The sequence below is a fragment of the Bufo bufo genome, chromosome 3 (assembly GCF_905171765.1).
Source record: "Bufo bufo chromosome 3, aBufBuf1.1, whole genome shotgun sequence".
Taxonomy (NCBI): Eukaryota; Metazoa; Chordata; class Amphibia; order Anura; family Bufonidae; genus Bufo; species Bufo bufo.
In genome coordinates this window covers 578415813-578443781 of record NC_053391.1, presented here as the reverse complement: position 1 = coordinate 578443781, position 27969 = coordinate 578415813, and the positions used below count along the sequence as shown (strand labels likewise).

Here is a 27969-nt window from a genome sequence, read left to right as displayed (position 1 = left end):
ATCCCCACTATATATATATATATATATATATATACAGTACAGACCAAAAGTTTGGACACACCTTCTCATTCAAAGAGTTTTCTTTATTTTCATGACTATGAAGGCATCAAAACTATGAATTCACACATGTGGAATTATATACATAACAAACTAGTGTGAAACAACTGAAAAGATGTCATATTCTAGGTTCTTCCAAGTAGCCACCTTTTGCTTTGATTACTGCTTTGCACACTCTTGGCATTCTCTTGATGAGCTTCAAGAGGTAGTCCCCTGAAATGGTCTTCCAACAGTCTTGTATACAGGACAGGAGAAGTAGTACTGTACAGTGTCCATATATACAGAATAAGGCGGAATGCACACGGCCGAGAGCGGTCCGTGGTATGCCGGGCTGGATTTCTGTTCAGAGCAAGAGCGCACAGCGTCATTGGTTGCTATGACACCGTGCGTTTCATGCCGCCGCTGCTGTACAGTAATACACTATACTATACGAGTGTATTACTGTACAGCAGCGGCGGCATGAAGCGCACGGCGTCATAGCAACCAATGACACCGTGCGCTCCTGCTCGGAACAGAAATACAGGACAGGAGAAGTGGTACTGTGCAATGTCCATATATACAGAACAAGAGCAGATACTGAGAATTACACCCAGTATACAGGACAGGAGGAGCTGTACAGTTCATGCTTTGTATACTGTGTGTGTGACATATTCATTGTCTGTGTACGCTAGATGTATGATCACTTATTCGCTCTTGTCCACAACCACAGTTACACAGCAAGCACAATACGTATATGCGCTTGCTGTGTCTATCAGTCTCACTAAGAAGATATATACAGGTGAAACTCAAAAAATTTGAATATCGTGCAAAGTTCATTTATTTCAGTAATGCAACTTAAATTGGAAACTAACATATGAGATAGACTCATTACATGCAAAGCGAGATATTTCAAGCCTTTATTTGTTATAATTTGGATGATTATGGCTTACAGCTTATGAAACCCCAAAGTCACAATTTTTGAGGTACCCTTTGCTCAGGGGGTATGGATTAATTAGCTGACTAGAGTGTGACACTTTGAGCCTAGAATATTGAACCTTTTCACAAAATTAAAATTTTAAGCTGCATTAATGCAATTCCTTTTAATTTGCATTACTGAAATAAATGGACTTTTGCACGATATTCAAATTTTTCGAGTTTCACCTGTATGTATTTGCTAGCAGTATACATGACACTAGACCATAAAAGTGCTGTTGTACAGTGTTGGTACAGTATTTACCATAAATGTACAGGGAGTGCAGAATTATTAGGCAAGTTGTATTTTTGAGGATTAATTTTATTATTGAACAACAACCATGTTCTCAATGAACCCAAAAAACTCATTAATATCAAAGCTGAATATTTTTGGAAGTAGTTTTTAGTTTGTTTTTAGTTTTAGCTATTTTAGGGGGATATCTGTGTGTGCAGGTGACTATTACTGTGCATAATTATTAGGCAACTTAACAAAAAACAAATATATACCCATTTCAATTATTTATTTTTACCAGTGAAACCAATATAACATCTCAACATTCACAAATATACATTTCTGACATTCAAAAACAAAACAAAAACAAATCAGTGACCAATAAAGCCACCTTTCTTTGCAAGGACACTCAAAAGCCTGCCATCCATGGATTCTGTCAGTGTTTTGATCTGTTCACCATCAACATTGCGTGCAGCAGCAACCACAGCCTCCCAGACACTGTTCAGAGAGGTGTACTGATTTCCCTCCTTGTAAATCTCACATTTGATGATGGACCACAGGTTCACAATGGGGTTCAGATCAGGTGAACAAGGAGGCCATGTCATTAGATTTTCTTCTTTTATACCCTTTCTTGCCAGCCACGCTGTGGAGTACTTGGACGCGTGTGATGGAGCATTGTCCTGCATGAAAATCATGTTTTTCTTGAAGGATGCAGACTTCTTCCTGTACCACTGCTTGAAGAAGGTGTCTTCCAGAAACTGGCAGTAGGACTGGGAGTTGAGCTTGACTCCATCCTCAACCCGAAAAGGCCCCACAAGCTCATCTTTGATGATACCAGCCCAAACCAGTACTCCAACTCCACCTTGCTGGCGTCTGAGTCGGACTGGAGCTCTCTGCCCTTTACCAATCCAGCCACGGGCTCATCCATCTGGCCCATCAAGACTCACTCTCATTTCATCAGTCCATAAAACCTTAGAAAAATCAGTCTTGAGATATTTCTTGGCCCAGTCTTGACGTTTCAGCTTGTGTGTCTTGTTCAGTGGTGGTCGTCTTTCAGCCTTTCTTACCTTGGCCATGTCTCTGAGTATTGCACACCTTGTGCTTTTGGGCACTCCAGTGATGTTGCAGCTCTGAAATATGGCCAAACTGGTGGCAAGTGGCATCTTGGCAGCTGCACGCTTGACTTTTCTCAGTTCATGGGCAGTTATTTTGCGCCTTGGTTTTTCCACACGCTTCTTGCGACCCTGTTGACTATTTTGAATTAAACGCTTGATTGTTCGATGATCACGCTTCAGAAGCTTTGCAATTTTAAGAGTGCTGCATCCCTCTGCAAGATATCTCACTATTTTTGACTTTTCTGAGCCTGTCAAGTCCTTCTTTTGACCCATTTTGCCAAAGGAAAGGAAGTTGCCTACTAATTATGCACACCTAATATAGGGTGTTGATGTCATTAGACCACACCCCTTCTCATTACAGAGATGCACATCACCTAATATGCTTAATTGGTAGTAGGCTTTCGAGCCTATACAGCTTGGAGTAAGACAACATGCATAAAGAGGATGATGTGGTCAAAATACTCATTTGCCTAATAATTCTGCACGCAGTGTATATAAGGCTACTTTCACACTGGCGTTTTGGCTTTCTGTTTGTGAGATCCGTTCAGGGCTCTCACAAGCGGTCCAAAACGGATCCATTTTGCCCTAATGCATTCTGAATGGAAAAGGATCCGCTCAGAATGCATCCGTTTGCCTCCGATCCATCTACATTCTGCTCTGGAGGCGGACAGCAAAACGCAGCCTGCACTTTTCCCATTGAAATGCATTAATGCCAGATCCGGCCCCGAGTGTTTCGGCAAAACGGATCCGGCATTGCGGTCTGCGCATGCTCAGACCGCAAAAAATGTAAAAAAAAAAATAATGCCGGATCTGTTTTTCCGGATGACGGCATTTCAATCCTGATCCGTCTGACAAATGCCATCAGTTGGCATACGTTTTGACGGATCCCGCAGGCAGTTCCGTCGCCGGAACTGCCTGCCGGAATCCTCTGCCGCAAGTGTGAAAGTAGCCTAATTTATACAGTATATATATATATTCTGTGTATCTTCAATGTGACAGGAAGATCTTCTGCCTGTGTGAGCTAGGTGATGATAATGTGACTGTTTGTATGCTAGGTTAGGTTGTGCAGTGCAGGGGGCGGGGAAGGGCAGACTATTCACACCCAAAAATATTCATGAGGGAGAGCTTAGTCATTGTTGTTACACGCCCCCACAGCTTTGCTGCAGCATGTAAACAAAGCAAGAATAACAGAACCATGCAAAGGTGGAAGTATGTTTTTTCATTTTTAAAGAAATCAATCTTAACTAATGTATATGTAAGTCCTGGTGAGTTTTATGTTTTTTTTTTTTCCATTACTCGGATAACCCCTTTAAATGCTGAAACCATCAGATCATTGTGCACCTAGCTGGCGGCCAGGAGAAGGGCTTGGACGGCCTTCTGGCCATCGGCCCACTAGGAAATTTCCCTGTAGGGTCTATGGCCAGTCCACCCTTGATGATAAATATTTATTTTTTTGCATAAGTGTAAGGCTTCATGCACATGACTATATCTATATTTTGGCCTGCAAACCATGGTTTGGAAAAACACAGATACCTTCTGTGTGCTCGTCAAACACATGTTCTAGAAAGGCCACATTGATCTGAAAAAATACAGATATTTGCATGGCCCCATAGAAATAAATAGGTCACAGTAGTATCTGCAAAAAATGCATATAAAACACGGATGAGAAATACAGTCATGTGATTGAGACCCAACATAGAAGTTATACACATACAGAATCTGTGGACAATGTTTAGCTTGTCATCACTAGAAAAAGAACATATCACTTATAGGATCAGATCACTTTTATATTAGGGCAAAGGTCCTGACTATAGGTCCTATTACACCGGCAGATTATTGTTAAGATGATCGCTAACGACTGTTTGTATGAACTCTCGTTAGCGATCATCTGGCAGTGTAAGACTGCCACTCGTTCATCGGGTTTTAACATGCAAACAAATCCTGGGTTGCTGGCAGAAGATCGCGCCGTGTAATAGGCGCACTGCTACTTACAAACAATGAGATAGTATAGGGACAAGCTATGCATTAGTGACAGGGAGGTGGACCTGAGGGGCAGCCAATAGCAGGCTGCGATGGGGACGAGCCTCCCTAGCGTCGCAACGGGGAGATGCCACGGTGGCAGTGTGGGGATCAGAAGTGACGCAGGTGCTGGGGAGTAGGCCGGGCATTATAGTTTTTTTTTAGGGATTGTATAAGCCCTTTAAGGGCATACTCCAGCTGTCCAGGCGCTGAGCTCGTAGCTGGAGTAAATTATGGCAAATGTGCTGGGGCTGATGGGCATGCCCTCTTTTTGAAAAGTAGCAAGGGTGGCATAGAAATGTCCCTTGTGCCTAAATTCAGGTGCAATGACATTTAAAAAGTTGCAAAATGAACTGGCGTACCAAAAAAACTGAAAAACAGCTGCAATTCTCGCGACAAGAAATTTATACCTGGGGCAATAAATTGCATACTATTCTAGCACGCCAGTTGCAGGATTCGAACATGTTGGGATCCCCGTCAGTTATGAGAAAAACTGACGGTACACTGGTTTATGATCCGAAAACCATTTCAGCTATGTTTCAAGAATACTATGCGACTTTGTATTCCCTTCCGCAACAGCTACCGTCCAATCAAACAGAACGCCAAAAACTTTTCCATTCCTTCCTGACTCAGTGCAACTTACCGCAGATCTCCAAAGAGGCCATGTCCACACTAAATGCACAGATAACAATTGAAGAGCTGCAGGAGGTTTTGAAACAGCTACCAAATAATAGGTCCCCTGGGCCTGATGGCTTACCTTACACATATTACAAGACTTTTTCCTCTATTCTTCTACCACATATGGTAGCACTTTTTAATACTTTTCTGCAGGGCACTCCGATACCTTCATCTATTTTGCATTCCTATATAACACTAATCCCCAAACCAGGAAAAGATCCAATGGATTGCACAAATTACAGACCCATAGCTCTTTTAAATTCGGATTTGAAAATATTTACTAAAACTCTGGCCATTAGGCTTGCATTTTGGCTCCCACAACTAATTCATAAGGATCAAGTGGGCTTTGTTAGAGGCCGACAGGGTGGAGACAATACTAGAAGATCCATTGACATAATTGAAATTATCAATAAATATAACTCCTCCGCGTTGATAACTGGGCCTTGATGCGGAGAAAGCATTTGACCAATTAAACTGGTTGTTTATGTTCTCCACCTTGTGGGCCTTTGGCTTTAAAGGAGCATTTCTTAACGCCCTACATACACTGTATGCCCAACCAACAGCAATTATCAAATTACCACATGCCCCGTCAGAGGTGTTTTCCATTCACAATGGCACACGTCAGGGTGCCCGCTATCCCCTCTTTTATTTGTCCTCTGTATTGAACCTCTCGCGGCGGCCATTAGGTCCACCCAGATATACATGGGGTTACGGTTAATAAAGTTGAATATAAGCTATCCCTGTTTGCAGATGACATCTTACTGACTTTAACGAATCCTCATGTCACATTCCCGAATCTTTTTAAATTGCTAGAGTCATATGGTAGGCTCTTGGGGTATAAGGTGAATACGACTAAGACTGAGGCTTTACCGCTTAACCTTCCCCCTGATAGACTATCAACCTTGAAAGCTAACTTTCACTTTAAATGGAGTGAGAACTCTATACGCTATCTAGGTGTTAATCTTACAAATAAGTACTCCTCTTTATATGCCAATAACTTCCCAACGGTCTTCAAGGATCTTAAAGCTCTTATGAACGATATCTTTTCTTGGTCGTATAGCTGTAGTTAAAATGTCCGTATTACCCAAGTTGCTGTACCCAGTAAAGAACTAAGAGGTTTCCAATCCCTGATACTTAGATTTATTTGGAACGGGAAGAGGCACCGTATAGCGTGCTCTACTCTCACTGCACTTAGATCACAGGGTGGATTAGCGGTACCTGATGTTGCAAAATACTATTGGGCTACGCACCTTAGGAGGCTTCTTGCCTGGTCTGCACTTCTGGCATATTCCAGATGGGTTGAGATAGAAAAACTATGGATAGCCCCCGTGCACCCCAATTCTCTGTTATGGTCACCCCTACCAGCAGCACTTGTTCCGAAATTACTAGGTCCTAGGGCCCTCACATATAATGTTTGGAGAAATTGCAAGCAGCGCTTTTCCTTGGTCTCTGGAAAATCATCTATGACCTTTTTTCTATTTAATCCGCAGTCCCCAATGAGTATGGAACCATCTTTTTTAAAACCTTGGTTTACTAATAGATTATTCAGGTTTGCAGATATTGTAGACTACAGGTCCTTGCGATTATTATCATGGGGAAGTCTTAAATCCTCATTTAAGTTGCCAGATTCTGCCAATTTTCAGCACACCCAATTACAACATTTCCTCCATAGCTTATACGGCTCATCCCAGGTGTCCGAACCTACTGCATTAGAGGGACTTTTGGTATAAATGCTATTTATTGTTGAGTAGACAATGCGTTTCGGAGTTTATAACTCCTTTCTCAAGTCTTGGGGACGCCAACAGCAATAGTGGCCAGATGGCTGGAGACTCCCTCTGGTGCGTGCTGCTGTGTATGGCGCCAAGACTTGAGAAAGGAGTTATAAACTCCGAAACGCGCTGTCTACTGAACAATAAATAGCATTTATAGCAAAAGTCTCTGAATCGAGGTCGTCTCTGTGCGCAAAAGAGGTACCCACACCGTGTGCTAGCACACAAACCATTCATTACTCCCTTTCTTGTATGACTTTGCTGTTCTTATGATTCTTTAGAGCAAACATCACTATGTATGGTATATTATATTATAGTTTGCTAACTAGGTCTTGGTCCATGTATCTAGCAAACATTCAATTGCTATCTTTATTGTTATTGGATTTGTATCCCTTCTTTGATTCTCCATGCATTTAATGATAACTGTTTGCTTTCATTTGTGTATTACTGTATTATATAAAATACTTTAATAAAACGACAATTACAAAAAAAAAAAAGTTAAGAACTTTTTAAAGTCAGAAAACAGGCAAAAGACCATTGTACATGACCCATTGTGTTCTCTGAAATAAATTCCTTTTGACTCTAACAAATTTGTACAGAGAATGTGAAAAAAAAAGAAGAAATGTTTGAACGAGGCCAAAACTGTAATCTCTAGGAACTATCATTTATTCATCAGAATGTAGCCCGAAGGGACTGCACATTCACTTAGCAGAGAGACATTTAAAGATGGCCAAAATAATTAGTAAGCATTCAGTTTTTGTCAGAGCATACAAATCTCTGAGAAATTCAATTAATGCTCGTCTCAAAGGAGTCACACATAAGCAATGGTTTGTTACACATCTCAATGAATTCTGCTGGGACCGAACCCATTCCCTATTATAAAGCACCGTAGTTATCAAAGCCCGTAAGGGTACTTTCACACTAGCGTTAAAGTTTTCCGGTATTGAGTTCAGTCACAGGGGCTCAATACCGGAAAAAAAAACGCTTCCGTTTTATCCTAATGCATTCTGAATGGAAAGCAATACGTTCAGTATGCATCAGGATGTCTTCAGTTCAGTCACTCTTACGGTATTTGGCCGGAGAAATAACCGCAGCATGCTGCTGTATTTTCTCAGGCCAAAATTCCGGTACACTTGCCGGAATGCTGGATCCGGCATTCATTTACATTGAAATGGTATTAAGTGTTCTGGAAAACCGGATCTTTAAAAATGCGAGAGAAAAAAAATACCTGGATCCGGTTTTCCGGATGACACCGGAGAGACGGATCCGGTGTTTCAAAGCATTTGTCAGCCGGATGCGCATCCGGATCCAGAAACAAATGCTATCCGTTTTCCGGATCCGGCAGGCAGTTCCGGCAACGGAATGCAAGTGTGGAAGTACCGTAAGACAAGTAATGATCGGAAGAATCCACATGCAGCAGGCAGGGCTGCCAACCGTCCAGAAATTTCTGGACAGTCTATAAAAATAGGCAACTTTTTTCCTATGTCCGTGAAAAAAACCAGACATTTCCATGATTTTTTTTGAGACTGGTGGTACACGACCAGATTATTGTATCATTTTACGGCTCGCAGTAAAGGCTGGTAATGCGGTTTATCCGCATATGGAGATATAGACCTGTATTACTAATAGCCTATATCATTCATTATGGTTTTACAGTTTGTCTGCAAAAAATATTGGATGTCTGTGATTTTGGGATGTTATCTAGAAAAAATTCTGGTTGACAACCCTGGCGGCATGGCACTGCCCAGCTAAAGTACAATACATATGGAACCATGTATTGAGAATGAAAGGGGTTCTCCGATTTCAGACCTGAACCCGGATACAACCAGATCTGCATTCACCATGAATGAATGGAGCATCAGTGCTGTTCACACTCCGATGCTCCCCCTTTTCTTGAGGTATGGTGACGTACCGGGCTCTCCATGGGTAAGTTAGGCGGAGGCTTCCACCTAGCAGTGAGCCTGGTGACGTCACCGTCACTAGTGGGCGGTCTTTAGCGCTGCTTTTAGAGGCTACGGCAGCACTAAAGACCGCCCATTAGAGCTAGTGATGTCACCGGGATCACTGCTAGGCGGAAGCCTCCGCCTAGCAGTATCCAAACGTAAACAAACAGCCCCTGCCCTGCGCAATACAGCATAAAAAGCTGGTTGAAAGAGTGCAGATCGGGTTCAGGCTTGAACCTGGACAACCCCTTTAATGCATCTCATGTAGACACACACCAACATTATGTGTACTTACCTCTACTATTTGGCCCAAGTCTTCGACATACATCTTCTCAGTTTCTATTAATTCCATTAAGACATACCTGCAATGACGGGTGGAAAATGAAAGTTTATTAAACATGCCGAAAAAAAGCAGAGCATCAAGGTGTTAAATGTAATGGTTTGTTCCGCTGGATGGAAACCATCACTAAATCAGTTGGTCCTGGGGTAGACAGGGCCATTTTTCCTACACTACCTGCTGAGTAATGTTGCAGATGCAAGGCAACATACAGGACTGCAGAGGACAGACATGGCGGCCCTCACCTAGGTCCAGCTGACGCTACTATCTGCACATACACTGGCTGCAAGATATTACATTTTAACAGCCTTACTAAGTCGGCCAGCGATCTCCTACTCAGTGCAGCCCCTGGGAGACGGGTAGATACAGAGCACACTTTTAGTGTGTTGTCAAGAGATACTATGGGACAACACACTGTAGTCTGTGAGCAGCGTGGCGAAAAAGGCGCTGTGGACCAATATTCTGCATTTGTTATCTGGCATGCAAACTACTGCCGCTGTCATTGGTGGCACTTTGGGGTATCTCTACAGTGTCCACAAAGGGTTAAAGAAGGCCTTTAACCTCTCCTGACATGTCTGTTTTAGTAAGGCTACTTTCACACTTGCGTCAGAGTGATCCAGCAAGCAGATCCTGCAAAACGTATGCCAACTGATGGCATTTGTAAGACTGATCAGGATCTGAAAAATGCCTGATCAGTTTGAAAAATGCCTGATCAGTCAGAAAAATGCCTGATCAGTCAGAAAAATGCATTGAAATGCCGGATCTGTCTTTCCGGTGTCATCCGGCAAAACGGATCCGGCATTTATTTTTTTCGCCTTTTTTTCGGTCTGCGGGATGGATCCGGCATTCCGGTATTTTGAATGCTGGATCCGGCACTAATACATTCCTATGGAAAAAAATGCCGGAAATGCCGGCATTCAGGCAAGTCTTCAGTTTTTTGGGCCGGAGATAAAACCGTAGCATGCTGCGGTTTTATCTTTTGCCTGATCAGTCAAAAAGACTGAACTGAAGACATCCTGATGCATCCTGAATGGATTACTCTCCATTCAGAATGCATGGGGATAAAACTGATCAGTTCTTTTCTGGTAGAGAGCCCCTAGGATGGAACTCAGTGCCGGAAAAGTAAATTGCAAGTGTGAAAGTACCCTTACTACTAACATCCCCCTTGTAATAACAATTCTGCAGCATCTATTCTTATGGCTCTATGTTGTGCAATTCTCTTATTATTCCTGCTAGAAGAGTCGAAGTCTCGCGAAACTTTGCATAATAACTTCAGAAATTGATTTATACTTTAAAAAATCATTTCCCGAACACTGGTTCGCTTCCAAGTGATACCTTGGAACCGAAACCCGAGTTCGGGAAATGTTTTTTTTTTACAGTATTAATCAATTTATGAAGTTATTATGCGAAGTCTCGCGAAACTTCGCAAAGTAATAAATTCGGCTCATTGGAGCCAATACATTCTAATACTGTAAGGAGCTCTCTCCGTACAGTATTGGAACGAATGTTTCATCTGAAGTTGAGTCGCTCATCCCTAATCTGGACCTTCAATGCAAACAGCTAGTAATTCATTCATAACTTCTAGTAGGAATAATAAGAGAATCGCATAACATAGAGACATAAGAATAGATGCTCCAGAATTGTTATTACATGGGGAATTCAAGTACAGTAGTTCATAAAACAGACATGTCGGGAGAGGTCCTCTTTAAAAAGGGAGTTCACAGAGCAACAGCTTCAAAACCCTGAATATCAGTGTTCACCAGCACTGCATGTTACTCCCCAGAGCAGGGATGGCCAACCTGCGGCTCTCCAGCTGTTGCAAAACTACAACTCCCAGCATGCCCAGTCTGCTTACAGCTATCAACCCACAGCAGGGCCTGGTGGGAATTGTAGTTTTACAACAGCTGGAGAGTCGCAGGTTGGCCAGCCCTGCCCTAGAGATACGACTGTGGTGGCACAAGAAGCATTGCCTGCATGTTGTTTGTAGAAAGACTACATTAGGGCTCATGCACCGTATGCATTTTGCGGTCCGCAAAAAACGGATCCGAAAAAAATAAGGATGACGTCTGTGTGCATTCCGTATTTTGCGGAACAGAACAGCTGGCCCCTAATAGAACAGTCCTATCCTTGTCTGTAATGCGGACAATAATAGGACATGTTCTAATTTTTTTTGCAGAACGGAAATACGGACATACGGAAACGGAATGCACACGTAGTAACTTCCGTTTGTTTTGCGGACCCATTGAAATGAATGGTTCCGTATACGGTCAGCAAAAAAACCGGAATGGACAAGAAAATACATTTGTGTGCATGGGCCCTAAGTCTTATAGATTTCCTTATATAAACTGCCACTGCCTAATGGGTCTTACAGTCTGCCAAATGTTATGCCACGCTGCATCACTGCTACCATATCAACACGGCGGTGCCATGTTCCTGGTTTGCTCTTCTTTTTATTTTATGAGAAACTGTGGTTGTGATATGACATTTGTAGTAGAGCTGAGTTTGTCATGTAAAGGTTTATTATTTGCACAGTAATACCTCAATATGTTTAAGATCAGTCACTTGTCTAGTTTAGCAAATAACTGTATTTCCCATAAAATAATTCTGCAGACTCTTGTCGTTGGACTGTGTATTGTACGTTTCCTCTGTGATTCCTCCTCAAAATCAATGAACAAATCGACAGCTGGGTGTTACCAGGTTGGAGTGTGTCCTTTCAGTGTAGGAACACACCCGTTTGACAAGGGCCATGGTAACACTCAGTTGTGCATTTATATATACATTTCTAGAAGGAATAATAGATGAATAGCATAGTGCAAGGCAGAAATGGTGCTTCTGCATTTTCATGTCAAGGGGGATACTAAAATATCACGTCAGGAGATCTGCCAGGTCCTCATTAAGGTACCCCTGCCATACAATCAAAAGAGCAGCCACGGACAGCAAATCACAATGGGGTTTTGTCAGATCACAAACTCAGCACTGCTATACTGATGAAGTCAGCTCTCCTAAATATAAACTTCTTGTAAATTTGTGTGTGTGTATAATACTGAACAAGCAGGGAACACCAGCAATCTAGAGGATCACGCTCCCTCCCTCCGGCGGCGGGGCTGATGGAGGACGTCTGGCTGCGCTGACACCACCCATTATATACAACTGGCTCAGTAATCGCTGCAGCCAGGCTCAGACCACGCTCTCAATCAAAGGCTGAGGCTGCTAAGTGAGGAAAGAGACACTGATTGGTCACGTCCCCCGGAAGCCACATCCATTGTCAGGTAGTAGAGAAAATCCTCTAAAAAGCAGTGTTTTCGTTTCCTCAGTCACTTATCAGCAGAGCAGCATTTCCCTCCATACATGCCGTATAATCAACCAAGTCATGGCCTTAAAGGGGGTTTCTGAGATTTTTACACTCAGGATAGGCCATCAATATCAGATCGGTTTGGGGTCCGACACCCCGCACCCCTGCCTGAACTACAGAGCTGGTAACTGCAGTCCTGCTCCCAATAAAGGGAATTGGCGAGGGGTGAAAGTGTCGGACCCTCTCGCTCTGATATTGATAGACTATAATAAGGATAGGCCATTGATATAAAAATCCCAGAAACCCCTTTGACTACAAAATACATTCCCCTGGCCTCTCTACTCAGCGGTTTGTCTTTTTTGTTACAGGACAGTTTTAGAAGCCAAAATCAGGAGAGAATTAAAAAGAGGAGTCATATGCGTCCTGTATACTTCTTCTCCTTTTAAGGCTACTTTCACACTCGCGCTAGCAGGGTCCGGCAGGGGAACAGCCTACCGGATTTGTACTAATGCTAGCCCATGTGTGCTGCCGGAAGTCCGCTCCGGCCGCAGCACGGCAAACAGGCCAAGACCCCGCCGGACAAAAACTACAACATGCTGCGGTATTTGTCCGGCCGCCTCTCAGCTTGTTTGCCGTGCTGCAGCCGCATCTCCCGCCCCTCCCCGTTATAGTGAATGGGGCTGGAACGGACTTCTGGCGGCACACATGGGCTAGTGTTAGTACGGATCCGGCAGGCTGTTCCCCTACTGGAGTATGAAAGTAACCTAAGATCTGCATGCAGAAAACTGACCTTGTCATTACTTCGGAGCTGGATCTAGCCAGCAATGCAGTACTCTCTGCCGTACTCCACTACTGCTATATAACAGCAGCGTTCCAGGTGAAAGCTCTTCTGGGTGCTTGGGAATATACAATTACAGTCAAATGTGAAATAATCTTTAGATTGTGCTAACATGTTGTCCATAAAATCCAAGGGGGTTATTTATTATCCAGAAATACGCCTATATTAGATGCATTTCTGGCGCAAACTGCGGCACAAAGGTTATTTGTAATCTGCAACTTTCGCCCGCTCTCGCCAGGTCTTAATAAGTGGGCAGGGAAGGGGAACGGCCGGCCGGCCCGTCTCATTCATCATTTTCTATGCCTGTTTTAGGTCTAACTGTAAGACACAAGGAAGCTGGCTTACAATTAGACTGGTGCTGGATGTGCTGAACTTGTGGAGAGGCCGGCGTCTCTTCATAACTTCGTTGGATCTACCGCCAGGTATAGGGGCTATTAAGACCGCCGTCTAAAACGCCGGTCTTAATACTTGACCCCCCAAATGTCTTTCAGTTCTCCTCGTTCCAATTGTTCAATGAGAAGTCATTGGCCGGCATTTACTAGAGCGGCTGCAACTATATTCTGGCATAAACTGCGTCAAAATTTGGTGCATCTTATTATAGACAGAATTATAAGGCAAGTGAGCAAAAAAGAATAATCCACCATGCCTCGCTCACCAAGGGGACATTGCTTGGTAGGAAAGGGATGTCGAGGCTAAGGCTTTAATGGGTTATACCCGTATCAGACATTGGTGGAATATCACTAAGTTATGCCATCAATGTCCGATAGGTGCGGGTCCCATCTCTGGAAAAAGAATTACATATATATGTCAACCATAACATTACACCGTGTGATTAATGTTCTCCCCTTCATACAATTAGAACATGTCTGATCTTTCAAGGCAAGAGCGCCAAAACACCTCTAAGGATGTCCTGTGGTATTTGGCACCATCGCAACAGCAGCAGATCCTTCAGTTCCTGTAAGTTACATTTTGGGGCCTCCATGGATCTGATCTGTCTTTACAGCACATCCTACAGATGCTTGATCGGAGCACATTTTACCTTTTGGCCATGTCCCTCAAACTATTCCTAAGCAATAATTTCATTGTAGCATGGTGCCATTAATGAATTGCCATAAAGGAGTGCCCTTGTCTCAGTCTGCAACAATATATAGGTAAGTGGCTTTAGGTCTATATATGATTCATTGGACCAGGCTTTAGTTGTTCCATGGTCCAGCTCTGATGCTAAAGCTCCTATTGTAAGGTATTTCACTAGTGCACAGGGCTCAGCATGGGCACTCTGACCATTTTTTTGGGCTCGGCAGTCCCATGCACAGAAGACTAGAATGCACTGTGTGTTCTGACACCATTCCATCATAGGTTACTTTCACAATAGCGTTAATATTTTCTAGTATTGAGATCCGTCATAGGGTCTCAAAACCGGAAAAAATGCTTACGTTTTGTCCCCGTCCATTGTCAATGAGGACAAAACTGAACTGAACAGAACGGAGTGCTCCAAAATGCATTCCGTTCCGTTCTCATACCGGAGAGCAAACCGCAACATGCTGCGGTTTGCTTTCCGTCCTGGGTTGCGGAGCAAGACGGATCCGTCATGACCCACAATGCAAGTCAATGGATCCATTTTCTGACACAATAGAAAGCGGATCCGTCCCCCATTGACTTTCAATGGAGCTCATGACGGATCCGTCTTGGCCATGTTAAAGATAATACAACCGGATCCGTTCATAACGGATGCAGATGGTTGTATTATCAGTAACGGAAGCGCTAAACACACAATTTGATCCTTGAGAAACTCGCTCGGACCCTTACGCCTGCCCATGTTTCCTGCTTTCAACACGTCAACTTTAAGAACCAGCAAGAAGCCGTTACAATGAGAAAACCAATGTTATCCAATTCACTTGTCAGGGGGTTTTAATTTCACAGCTACAGGTAAAATCTAAAAATGACATTCGTCAACCGTCTCCACCCATATACCCAAAAAGGACTCACTTACATACTCTTTTCTAAGGCACTCTTCCTTTCTTCTTCTGTTTCTTCAGGGGGATAGAAGGAAGCGACAGATGTTGATGTTTCAGAAGCTATAGATTCATCCTCCTTGGAGTCTGAGAGGTAGGACGTGTGCGGATCCTGAAAAGTAAAGAGTCATCTATCTTTGTCAATGAAGCAAAACATTTCCATGATGTTGTCCAGCCACTTATCAGCGTGAAGTACAGTCCTGACACTCTGCCTTGCAGAAGTCTTGAGAAAGATAAAATACTTAGAATCCTTGCAATGTAGATCAGTCCCAAAGGAAAGTACACATATCCCATTCGGGGCTGTTTTTCACCCTTTTGCTGCTTATTTTGCAGGATTTCTGCAAAGAACACAATATACATTGACACACCCGGAGCATGCTGCGATTTAAAAAAAAAATGCCATTGACCCAAAAATCTAGTGTCAAAAAAACACCACTCCAGAAGAAAAAGCATGCTTGTTCTGCAATGTGAAGGAAACCTGTCAGGTTGAACATGGTGTCTGGCAGCATGTTATAGAGCAGGAGGAGCTGAGCAGATTGATGTATAAAGAGAACCTGTCACCGTGTAATCTGCAGGCAGCATGTTATAGAGCAGGAGGAGCTGAGCAGATTGATGTATAAAGAGAACTTGTCACCGTGTAATCTGCAGGCAGCATGTTATAGAGCAGGAGGAGCTGAGCAGATTGATGTATAAAGAGAACTTGTCACTGTGTGAGCTGCAGGCAGCATGTTATAGAGCAGGAGGAGCTGAGCAGATTGATCTATAAAGAGAACCTGTCACCTTGTAATCTGCAGGCAGCATGTTATAGAGCAGGAGGAGCTGAGCAGATTGATGTATAAAGAGAACTTGTCACTGTGTGAGCTGCAGGCAGCATGTTAAAGAGCAGGAGGAGCTGAGCAGATTGATCTATAAAGAGAACCTGTCACCTTGTAATCTGCAGGCAGCATGTTATAGAGCAGGAGGAGCTGAGCAGATGTATAAAGAGAACCTGTCACCGTGTAATCTGCAGGCAGCATGTTATAGAGCAGGAGGAGCTGAGCAGATTGATGTATAAAGAGAACCTGTCACCTTGTAATCTGCAGGCAGCATGTTATAGAGCAGGAGGAGCTGAGCAGATGTATAAAGAGAACTTGTCACCGTGTAATCTGCAGGCAGCATGTTATAGAGCAGGAGGAGCTGAGCAGATTAATGAAGGGTTTTATGGGAAAAGACTCAGTAAAACTTGTAATTTATTCATTTATATCTCTGCTCATTCTGGGCTTTGAAGTCAAGGAGACGGTCCTATCAGTGATTGACAGCCTTCCCTCTATGACTTTTCTCTGATGAACTGATGAAGACTGATGTACTTTTCTACTTATTTGGCCTTATAGGGTATGACTACATGGTGCGGTCTTGAGCCGTTCGGGGCACGGATCTGCGTGGCCAATTAGGCCGCAGCTACCTTTTATTTAAGTAATGGAGACTGCACTGTATAGCCGGTCTTCATTGTTAATGGCACCCTCCATACCGCGTGTCCGTTAACAATGAAGACTGGCTAGTTAAATAAAAGGGAGCTGCAGCCTAATTGGCCACGTGGTTCGCAACCGCACCAGTCTGCCATCCGAGCTGATCACGAACACACCATGTGGTTGTATAGGAAAGAGGACAGGGGTGTGAACCTCGCTTTCCTCTTCGCTGCAGATACAAGCCCAGGCGAGTACGTGAAGGCGGCTGTGTATTATTCAGTACAGAGAATAGATATAGTGAGTATAGACACATAAGGTAATTGCCTCTCAGTCTTATACATTATTGATCAGCACAAGAAATGCTGGCAGTGGAGGCATTCTGGTAAAAGGGATCTGTCAATGTCATAATAGCTTTCTTCAAATAAGTACAGACAGGAAGCTCTGGGGATTGAAGAGCTTGCTTTTTTCCCAAAAAAATAATAATATATATATACAACGTATAGCTCCCAGCCTGACGTCTGGTTAAACCTCTACTACCATCTGAACAATTACAGCATCACGAGAAGTGTTATCATATTTACTAATGTGCGAGGTGCAGAAGATGGAAACGTCCACCTTCAACGGCCATCTTAAAGGTGTTTTCCCGGACATAAATATTGATGACCTCTCCACAAGATGGCTCATCAATATCAGATTGGTGGGGGCCCGATTCCCGGCAGCCCCGCTGATCAGATGTTTGAATGGGCTGCAGTGCCAGGACTAGGCTCCAGGCTATCATAGAAGTAGAACTGTAGAAAACACCGACATCTAAGTAGCTGCCATCAGTTCCGATAGGGATTTTGTTGACTGCGCTACATTTTTAGATAATCTCCGTTTAATCAGGTTTAAGAACAGAGTAACCTCTTCTTGTCATTCATAAAAGGGTAACTGGTGGGAAATTATAATTGGGAGGCACATCATTAGGTGCCTCAGGTATAATGGCGGTCCTGCTCTAGCAGCCGGCCGTGGGGATAGCCTCCATGTAACAGTGAGTAATGAGGGGAAGGATTAAAAAGTTCAGTCTGTGGGATAAATCTGAGACAGACAGTCTGCCTAGTCCAGGCACGAGACCTCGGCCTTGGACCTATGTTCTGAATTATTAATGTGGATATATAGCACAACAACTGTAAGCCGCAGAGGGTCCATAGGTAAGAGGAGAACGCCCCCCACACAGTACAAGGGATAGCTGTCGAGTAACTCACGATAGAAACTCACATGTCAATCCAGAAATGATAGACAACACCAAGTATATGTTCCAATACAATGTGCATTACAATCCGAAGGATCAGGGAAAGACCCGGACAAATGATTTATGCATTTTGAGGAACATTTATCATTTCAGATAGATTTCACCTCACCTTTAAGCCTGGTTTTGCATTGTGAGGTTGCACCAAATTTATGAAGGCTTGTACAGCTTTCATGTATTTGGTGCAACTGCAATGTGTTGTATGACTTAGGCCTCATGCATACGGCCATTGTTGGCCGATGCCCGTGCTGCGGACCACAAATTGTGGTCTGCAATGCACAGGCACTGACCGTAGGGCTGACGTTTGCAGACGCAGGACCCATTCACTTGAATGGTGGTGTCTGATCTGGATTCCGATGGTCCGCACCACACCTTCGGGGCCTCCGTCCCGCACCACACCTTCCATATTGTGGACCCATTCAACTGAGTGCACAAATGGCCGGTGCCCGTATATTGCGAACCCACGGTTTGTCGGCTGAAATAAGGGCCAACAACGGTGCATGAGGCCTTAGTCTTAAAAATACACAAGGAGGCTGCGCAGTGTAGGATGCAACAATTCAAGTGTAACGGATAGTAAGGGTCACACAACTATGCATTTTGCATGCATCATTTTTTTGGTTTGTTTTTTTGCATCACGGTGTGCTGTCAGCATTTTTTTGTGGACCCATTGAAATGAATGGGTCACATCCTATCCTTATAAAAATGTGGATTGGATGCGGACCAAAAAAAATAGGGTTGTGTGACTGGGGCCTAAATGTGCCATATTTAAGGTCTAATCTCACTTTTCTGCCTTAAAGAGGACCTTTCACCGATTCTTACCCTATGAACTAACTATACCGACATGTAGAGCGGCGCCCGGGGATCTCACTGCACTTACTATTATCCCCGGGCGCCGCTCCGTTCTCCTGCTATGCCCTCCGGTATCTCCGCTCACTAAGTTATAGTAGGCGGAGATACCAGTCCCTAAGTTATGGTAGGCGGAGTCTGCCCTAGCGCTGGCCAATCGCAGCGCAGAGCTCACAGCCTGGGAGGTTATTTTCTCCCAGGCTGTGAGCTCTGCAATGCGATTGGCCAGCGCTAGGGCAGACTCCGCCTACCATAACTTAGGGAACGGAGATACCGGAGGGCATAGCAGGAGAACGGAGCGGCGCCCGGGGATAATAGTAAGTGCAGTGAGATCCCCGGGCTCCATGGCAGTATACTTAGTTCATAGGGTAAGAATCGGTGAAAGGTCCTCTTTAAACATAGACCACTTTGAAAAGTGTTGTGTCTCCAAAATGTTGCAATTGACATGTCGTGCAACATTTTTACACCAAAAACCAGCTCAATGCAGTAGCACCAAATATATGAAAACTGTGCACCACTTATAAATTTGGTGCAACCACACAATGCAAAACCAGATTTAGAAGTGACATGAAATCAATCCCAAATTATAAATTTCCCCCTAAATGTCTAGAATGTTTTCCCCATTGAGTTATAGGCCCTATTCTTTACTGCTGTAAAACAGGCCATTGTACGATGCCACAATTTCTGTTTGTGCTAGCCACATTAATTATACATGATGGATAGATGCAGAATATGGACAGTAACTGTAATGGTAGAACCAAGTAAATTAGTCATGCTATATTGTAGATGGGATGGGGGGGGGCGGGGGTCACACGATTTCTGTATATCGCTGCTGTCACACAAGTTATAGTATTGTAGCTGGAGACATAGGGCCAGATTTATCATTACTCTGACGGCTCACTCCACTTTAACATATGGCTAAAGTCAGTTTTAGCCAAGTCAGATTTATGATCAGCCCTTTAAGACTGTAATAAATGTGGTTTGACAGTAGCAGTTTATCCGTCAGTAAGCAGCTTTACAAAAGTCGTACATCTTTACGAAAAAGTTGCACGTTTTTATGAAAAAGTCGCATGTTCTATTAAAAAGTCTCATAAGATAAGCATGGTCCTCACTGGAGTGAAATTGCGACTTTTTTGCGACTTTTTAAATAGTCCCAATAGTAAATCTGTCTAGAGATTCATTTACATAAGAAAACACGCCCACTTTCAGAAAACTGGCGAGCATAGTGCAGAGCAGAAAAAAGTCACATGATCCATCACCATGGTAAAAGATCATGTGATGGATCATGTGATGGATCATGTGATGGATCATGTGATGACCGGAGTGACATCACCACAGGTCCTGTTCAGCAAAGGAGACAGAAGGAGATGCCGGGCATCGCAATTAAGTGGACTAAGGTGAGTTAAATTTTTTTTTTTTTTTTTAACCCCTCCAGCACTATTGTACTATGCATTCTGTATTCAGAATGCTATTATTTTCCCTTATAACCATGTTATAAGGGAAAATAATAATGATCGGGTCTCCATCCCGATCGTCTCCTAGCAACCGTGCGTGAAAATCGCACCGCATCTGCACTTGCTTGCGGATGCTTGCGATTTTCACGCAACCCCATTCACTTCTATGGGGCCTGCGTTGCGTGAAAAACGCAGAATATAGAGCATGCTGCGATTTTCACGCAACGCACAAGTGATGCGTGAAAATCACCGCTCATGTGAACAGCCCCATAGAAATGAATGGGTCGGTATTCAGTGCGGGTGCAATGCGTTTAACTCACGCATCGCATCCGCGCGGAATACTCGCCCATGTGAAAGGGGCCTTATAGGCCAGGTACCGCCCCTCTGGAATTCTGGGAAGAGGGTCTGCAAATGAGCTCTTAACAAGCTCTGCCTCTAATGCCACCAGATTAAGAAACTTATCCTCTAAACCATTTGAAGACAGAATCCCTCTTCTTCCTCATGTATATGAACTCATTAGTTCACATAACATTTTTCAGCATAAGGCTATGTGAACTACCGGTACATATATGTTCATACATTTTAAGGGGTAAATAAAAAAAGGGAACATAAAGTACAGTGGTCATAATGGGAGATTTTAACTTCCCAGAAATTGACTGGGGTCGTGATTCTGCCTCAACCACAAAGGGGAGAAGATTCCTCAACTTGATGCAGGACCACTTTATTGGTCAGTTTGTAGAAGATCACATTAGGGGGCAATGCTCTGTTGGATCTGGTAATTTCCAATGATGCAGAGCTTGTTGGAAATCTTGCTAAAAAACACTAGGTAAGGCTACTTTCACACTGGCGTTTTAGCTTTCCGTTTGTGAGATCCGTTCAGGGCTCTCAAACGCGGTCCAAAACGGATCAGTTTTGCCTTAATGCTTTCTGAATGGAAAAGGATCCGCTCAGAATGCATCAGTTTGCCTCCGTTCCGTCTCCATTCCGCTCTGGAGGTGGACACCAAAACGCTGCTTGCAGTGTTTTGCTGTCCGCCTGACGAAGCAGAGCCAAACAGAACCGTTCTGACACACAATGTAAGTCAATGGGGACGGATCACAATAGAAAACTGATCCGTCCCCCATTGACTTTCAATGGTGTTCATGACAGATCCATCATGGCTATAGAAGACATAATACAACCGGATCCGTTCATGACGGATGCATGCAGTTGTATATTATAATGGAGGCGTTTTTGCAGATCCATGACGGATCCGCATAAGAACACTAATGTGAAAGTAGCCTAATAGTAACCACAATATAATTATATTCCCTCTGAATTATAAGAAGCAAACTGTGGCCGAGACAGCAAAAACACAGAATAAAAATAAAAAAGCTAATTTCTCCAGGTTTAGGGCAGCATTTCAGGGCATAGACTGGGAGCAGCTACTGTAAGATAATAATACTGAGGATAAATGGGAGAGCTTTAAATCCACATTGGGTAATTACACTGCAAAGTTTATCCTGTAGGTAACAAGTATAGACGGCTAAAATTAAACCCCACATTGCTTACAGCTACTGTAAAAAGGCAATAAAAAAAGGGCATTTAAAAAATAAAAATCTGAGGGGTCAACTGTAACCTTTGAAATTTACAAAAAAGTTTAATAAAATCAATAAAAAAAGATAAAAATCTTCAAAAATACAAAACAGCAGGTGGCAATAGAGAGCAAAACAAATCCCAAAAAAGTCTTTCAATATATAAATGCTAAAAAACCAAGGTCTGAGCAGGTAGGGTCCTTAAATAACGGTAAAGGGGGGTGGGGGGTCACTGAATGTGCTTTTTAACTCTGTATATACAAAAGAAGAGAAAGGATCTGATATTGGTGGTGCCAGGGCTGTTAGTACATCCAGTATTATACTCAATAGGCTAACTGTAGATATGGTCCAAGCTAAGTTAAATAAAGTAAATGTGAACAAGGCTTCGGGTCCAGATGGATTACACCCAAGGGTTCTAAAAGAGCTCAATTCTGTCATTGCCGTGCCCCTTTTTATAATTTTTAGAAATTCTCTAGGTACTGGTACAGTGCCAAGTGATTGGCGCAAGGCAAATGTGGTGCCCATAGTCAAAAAAGGGATCTAGGTCCTCTACATGTTAGTTTAACTTCTGTTGTGGGAAGTTTGAAGGACTCTTAAGGGACTATATTCAGGAGTATGTGACTGTAAATAATATTATAAGTGATAACCAGCATGGGTTTACCAAGGACAGAAGTTGTCAGACTAACCTGATTTGTTTTTGAGGAGAGTAGTAGCCTAGACAGAGGGGCGTCTGTGGATGTAGTGTTACTGGATTTTGCAAAGGCTTTTGATATTGTCCCTCATAGACGTTTAATAGGTAAAGTAAGGTCTATAGGCTTGGAAAGTATAGTTTGTAATTTGATTGAAAACTGTCTGAAGGACCGTGTCCAGAGAGTTAAACTGGCTGAAGGACCGTGTCCAGAGAGTTATGGTCAATGATTCCTATTCAGAATGGTCCCGGGTTATAAGTGGTGTACCCCAAGGTTCAGCGCTGGGTCTTCTATTATTTAATTTATTTAAAGAGTAATGAGGGGGGAGTCGCAGAGAGCGACAAGGAGAAAGCAAAGCTGTTAAATATTTTTCTCTCCAATATATTCACTGAGGAAAATAAACTGTCAGATGAAATGCTGAATGTAAATATAAATTCCCCATTAAAAGTGTCCTGTCTGACCCAGGAAGAAGTACAGCGTCTTAAAAAGATTAAAATAGACAAATCGCCAGGACCGGATGGCATACACCCCCGTATGGGGAATTATTTCTGATATTTGCAGACTCTATACTGACAGGGAATGTCCCACAGGATTGGCGCATAGCAAATGTGGTGCCAATATTCAAAAAGGGTCCAAGAACAGAGCCTGGAAACTATAGGCCGGTAAGTTTAACATCTGATGTGGGTAAACTGTTTGAAGGTTTTCTGAGAGATGCTATGTTAGAGCATCTCAACGGAAATAAGCAAATAACGCCATATCAGCATGGCTTCATGAGGGATCGGTCATGCCAAACTAATTTAATCAGTTTCTATGAGGAGGTAAGTTCTAGACTTGACAGCGGAGAATCAATGGATGTCGTGTATCTGGACTTCTCCAAAGCATTTGACATTGTACCACATAAAAGGTTAGTATATAAAATGAGAAATCTCGGACTGGGAGAAAACGTCTGTATGTGGGTAAGTAACTATGGTAGATTCAATTACAGCATACAATATCAATCAGCTGCTTCTAAGGCTACCAGGATATAGTTATGCATTAAACGAGGCATGGACTCGTGGGGCAGGGATGTAATATTACCACTTTACAAAGCGTTGGTGCGGCCTCATCTGGAATATGCAGTTCAGTTCTGGGCACCAGTCCGTAGAAAGGATGCCCTGGAGCTGGAGCGAGTAGAAAGGAGAGCGACTAATCTGATAAAGGGCCTGGAGGGTCTTAGTTATGAGGAAGGATTTTAAAATTTTTATTTATTTAGTCTTGAGAAGAGACGTCTAAGAGGAGACATGATTAACCTCATAAATGGGCCATACAAAAAAATACGGTGAAAAACTGTTCCATGTAAAATGCCCTTAAAAGGAAAAAGTTCAGTCTCCAGAGGTATCAAGGCTTCTTTACAGTAAGAACTCTGAATCTGTGGAATAGTCTACCTCAGGATGTGGTCACAGCAGGAACAGTGGGGAGTTTTAAAGGGAACCTGTCACCTCAAAATCGTATATAAAGCCGCCAGCATTACCTTATAGTAGCCCCCAGTCTATTAATGATGTGTTTGATCCGGTAAACTGATGCTCCTTACATGACAAAAACGATGCTTTAATCGCCATCAGCTCTATCTCGCCGGTCTGTCTGAAGTCAAGGGGGCAGCGGCCTTCTTGCTTCATGTCAAGATAAGCACGCCCCCTAACTATCCCCTCTTCTGTGTGATTGACATCCTGCAGTGCGGCCTGGGAGGTGTGCTGATGAAATCCGGCTATCTGCGGGAGCTGGGATCGTGCAGTAATAAGCGCACCGCACATGCGTGAGACTAACGCGATCCCAGGCCGTAACTGCAGAATGTCAACTGCTACCATGGGCAAGACCAAATAGCTGTCAAAAGACACCAGAGACAAAATTGTGGACCTCCACAAGGCTGGAAAGGGCTACGGGGGAATTGCCAAGCAGCTTGGTGAAAATACAGTAGATCAACTGTTGGAGCAATTGTTAGAAAATGGAAGAGGCTAAAGACGACTGTCAGTCTCCCTCGGACTGGGGGCTCCATGCAAGATCTCACCTCGAGGGGTATCACTGATGATAAGAAAGGTGAGGAATCAGCCCAGAACTACAATGGAGGAGCTGGTCAATGACATGAAAAAAGCTGGGACCACAGTTTCAAAGGTCACTGTCAGTAGAACACTACGCCGTCATGGTTTCAAATCATGCATTGCACGGAACGTTCCCCTGTTCAAGTCATCACATGTCCAGGCCCGTCTGAAGTTTGCCAATGACTATCTGGATGATCCAGAGGAGGCATGGGAGAAAGTCATGTGGTCAGATGAGACCAAAGTAGAATTTTCTTGTCTAAACTTCACTCGTCGTGTTTGGAGGAAAAAGGATGAGTTGCATCCCAAGAACACCATCCCTACTGTGAAGCATGGTGTCACACCAGTGACAGGTTTTAGAAGGTCTGAAAGATTATCTGCACATTAGTGATCTGACAGCCTCTTTTGGTTTTGGTTTCACTTTGTGTGTTGCTTGTATGTCCACACCTCCTGTTCAGGTGTGGATCATGTGGCCTTTACCTCCCCCTATTTAGTCTGACTTTACACATCACTCCTTGTTTTGGATAGCTTCATTTGGTTTTTGGAAGAGCTGGAGTGTGGTTCTAGTTGAAGTCCTGTTTATCCATCATCCATCAGCCTCAGAAGTTAAGTGTTCCGTTTGTTGTATTTTGTATTCCCCCCCACCTTTGTTGTTTACTAGGCCTCAGCGAGACGCTGGTTCCTTCACCAGGGAAGGAGCAGGTAGTCTCTGCCCTGTCATTACCATTAGGGCATCCGAGGGCCACCAGGGTTTTCTAGGTTCCTCTGTATGGGCATCTCTACCATCGAGAGGTGCCCATACGGATAGGAGTTAGGGCCAGGAGCAGGGTTTTATAGGTGGTGACCCTTTTCCTTCCCTAGCGGTGAGGCCTAGTGTCTTTTCCTTTCCTTCTTGTTGTCTTTTGGTGTTCTCCCCTACTACATCCGTGACACATGGGGGTGGTAACATCATGCTTTGGGGGTGCTTTTCTGCGAAGGGGACGGGACGACTGCACTGTATTAAGGAGAGGATGAATGGGGCCATTTATTGTGATATTTTGAGCAACAACCTCCTTCCCTCAGTCAGAGCATTGAAGATAGGTCGTAGCTGGGTCTTCCAAAGCACACAGCCAGGATAACCAAGGAGTGGCTCCATAAGAAGCATATCAAGGTTCTGGAGTGGCCTAGCCAGTCTCCAGACCTAAATCCAATAGAACATCTTTGGAGGGAGCTGAAACTCCGTGTTGCTCAGCCCCGAAACCTGACAGATCTAGAGGAGAAAATCCCTGTTGCAGTGTGTGCAAACCTGGTCAAGAACTACAGGAAACGTTTGACCACTGTAATTGCAAACAAAGGCTTCTGTACCAAATATTAACACTGATTTTCTCAGGTGTTCAAATACTGGACAAATTCTGTCAAATAAATTCTTTAAAAATCATACAATGTGATTTCCTGATTTTTTTTTTTTATTCTGTCTCTCAGAGTGGGAATGCACCTACAATGTGAATTTCAGACCCCTCCGTGATTTCTAAGTGGGAAAACTTGCAAAATCGCAGGGTGTTCAAATACTTCTGTTCTAATAGCTTTATTGCCATGACTAGTTGTCATTTGCCACAATGGCTATTAAATGTACCCAGAAGTCAATTCATGCGCCTATGTAGAAATTGTAGCAAAAAAGAGGATTTTGAACAGGAAACAAATATATTAAAAAATAAATTTGAAACCAAAGGATACACCTGTGACCTCCTCAATAAACAAAGAGAAGTAGTAGGAAGCACTGACAGACAAGTATTAATTGAGCATGATGTAGATAGTAATAAAATTAATAAACAAAATAATAATAAAACAATAATTCCTGAAATTATTTCAGGTTAGGGTCCATTCACACGTCCGTATGTGTTTTGCGGATCCGCAAATTGCGAATCCGCAAAACACGGACACCAGCAATGTGCGTTACACATTTTGAAGACCACAAATCGCCGGCACTCTCATAGAAAATGCCTTTTATTGTCCGCAATCGGATCCGCAAATGCGGATGCGGACAGCACATTCCGGCCCCATTGAAAATGAATGGGTCCGCACCTGTTCAGCAAAATTGCTGAACGGACGCGGAACCATTTTGCGGACGTGTGAATGGACCCTTACAATAATCAATCCAGTATACTTAGAAATATAGTTAAAAAATACAGGGATATCCTCCGTCAGGATAAAATTATCAGAGAACAGATTCCAGAAAATCCCAGATTCATATATAAAAAAGCTCCAAATAGGCAACATGATCGCACCAACTGTTAAAACAGTAAAAACAATGAGTAGCAATATAGGGATCCCAAAAGGTTTTTTTCCTTGTAAAAAATGTATGAGCTGCCATAAACTAGCCCGTACAAAACCAGTCTATGACATAAAAGATAAAGAAGGCCTTTACAAACAGACAATAAAACAACATATTACATGTCATACTAAAGGGGTCATATATTTAATAACATGCCCATGTGAGAAATGTTACGTAGGTAGAACAAAAAGACCCCTAAAAGAACTTGTAAGGGAGCACATATATAATATAGAGCGAAAAAATGAAGGACACCCTGTATCGAGACATTATTCTGAGGTACACGCGGGGAAATGGAAAGGGTCTTCTGTATGCGGTATAGAGAAAGTTACAGTGAGTATAAGAGGAGGAGATTTAATCAAATATCAATCAAGAGCAGAGACTAGGTCGATGTTTAATCTTAATAGTCTAGCTCCGTGGGGTCTCAATAGTGAGGTTTAAATATTTGCTTTTGACAACTAAAAGGGTCACATATGTGTATACGCAGACAACTGACATGGATTTGCATAACTCCACCCAGGAACCCGGTTAGGACTTATATAGAGGAGCAGTAATGGGAGAATGGTATCCCTGAGAAAGAGAAGCGATACTTCTCGAAACGCATTGGATTTTTGTCCTATTTCAGCTTTTGTAGCTGTGCTTAGGTGACGTCAAACAGGAGGCGTTCTGCCGGCCGGGGCACGCTTCTATCTGAAAGAAAAAAAACTAAACTGCCTCTAAAGGACTCCAGGATTGAGCCAAGCCTTTGGAGCTTTTACCACAGCTGGACTATCGAAAGAACAGACCCCAGGAGAAACTAAGGTAGGGGTGATTTATATCACGAACCAACTGCACTATTCATATAGGGGAATATAGGATGTGGTGGAATCTCAACAGAAGCCAATTAAAAGACTATTTATATTTGATAGTTTGCACAGAAACAATACTGTTTTTTATATTGCAAAAAATATTCTTTCTCCATTTAAGAGCCACTTCTTCTTCTCTCCTTATGCCTCCTGCTCTAATCATGCACTCAGTTCAATGCTCACAAAAATGTCTTGACAGACAGGATGG

General features: G+C 43.2%; 1 protein-coding gene across 3 annotated transcripts in view; it reads right to left on the bottom strand.

Annotated features, from left to right (window-relative positions):
- The window catches only part of ARHGEF25 (Rho guanine nucleotide exchange factor 25), a 378058-nt gene that overhangs the window by 25090 nt on the left and 324999 nt on the right, over positions 1-27969 (bottom strand). For all 3 annotated transcript variants that reach the window (XM_040425760.1, XM_040425761.1, XM_040425762.1), the window contains 2 exons: positions 15222-15355; positions 9060-9126 (listed from right to left, as the gene is read on the bottom strand). In XM_040425760.1, coding sequence (XP_040281694.1) covers positions 9060-9126; positions 15222-15355 — 201 coding nt within the window. The remainder of the gene's footprint in view (positions 1-9059; positions 9127-15221; positions 15356-27969) is intronic.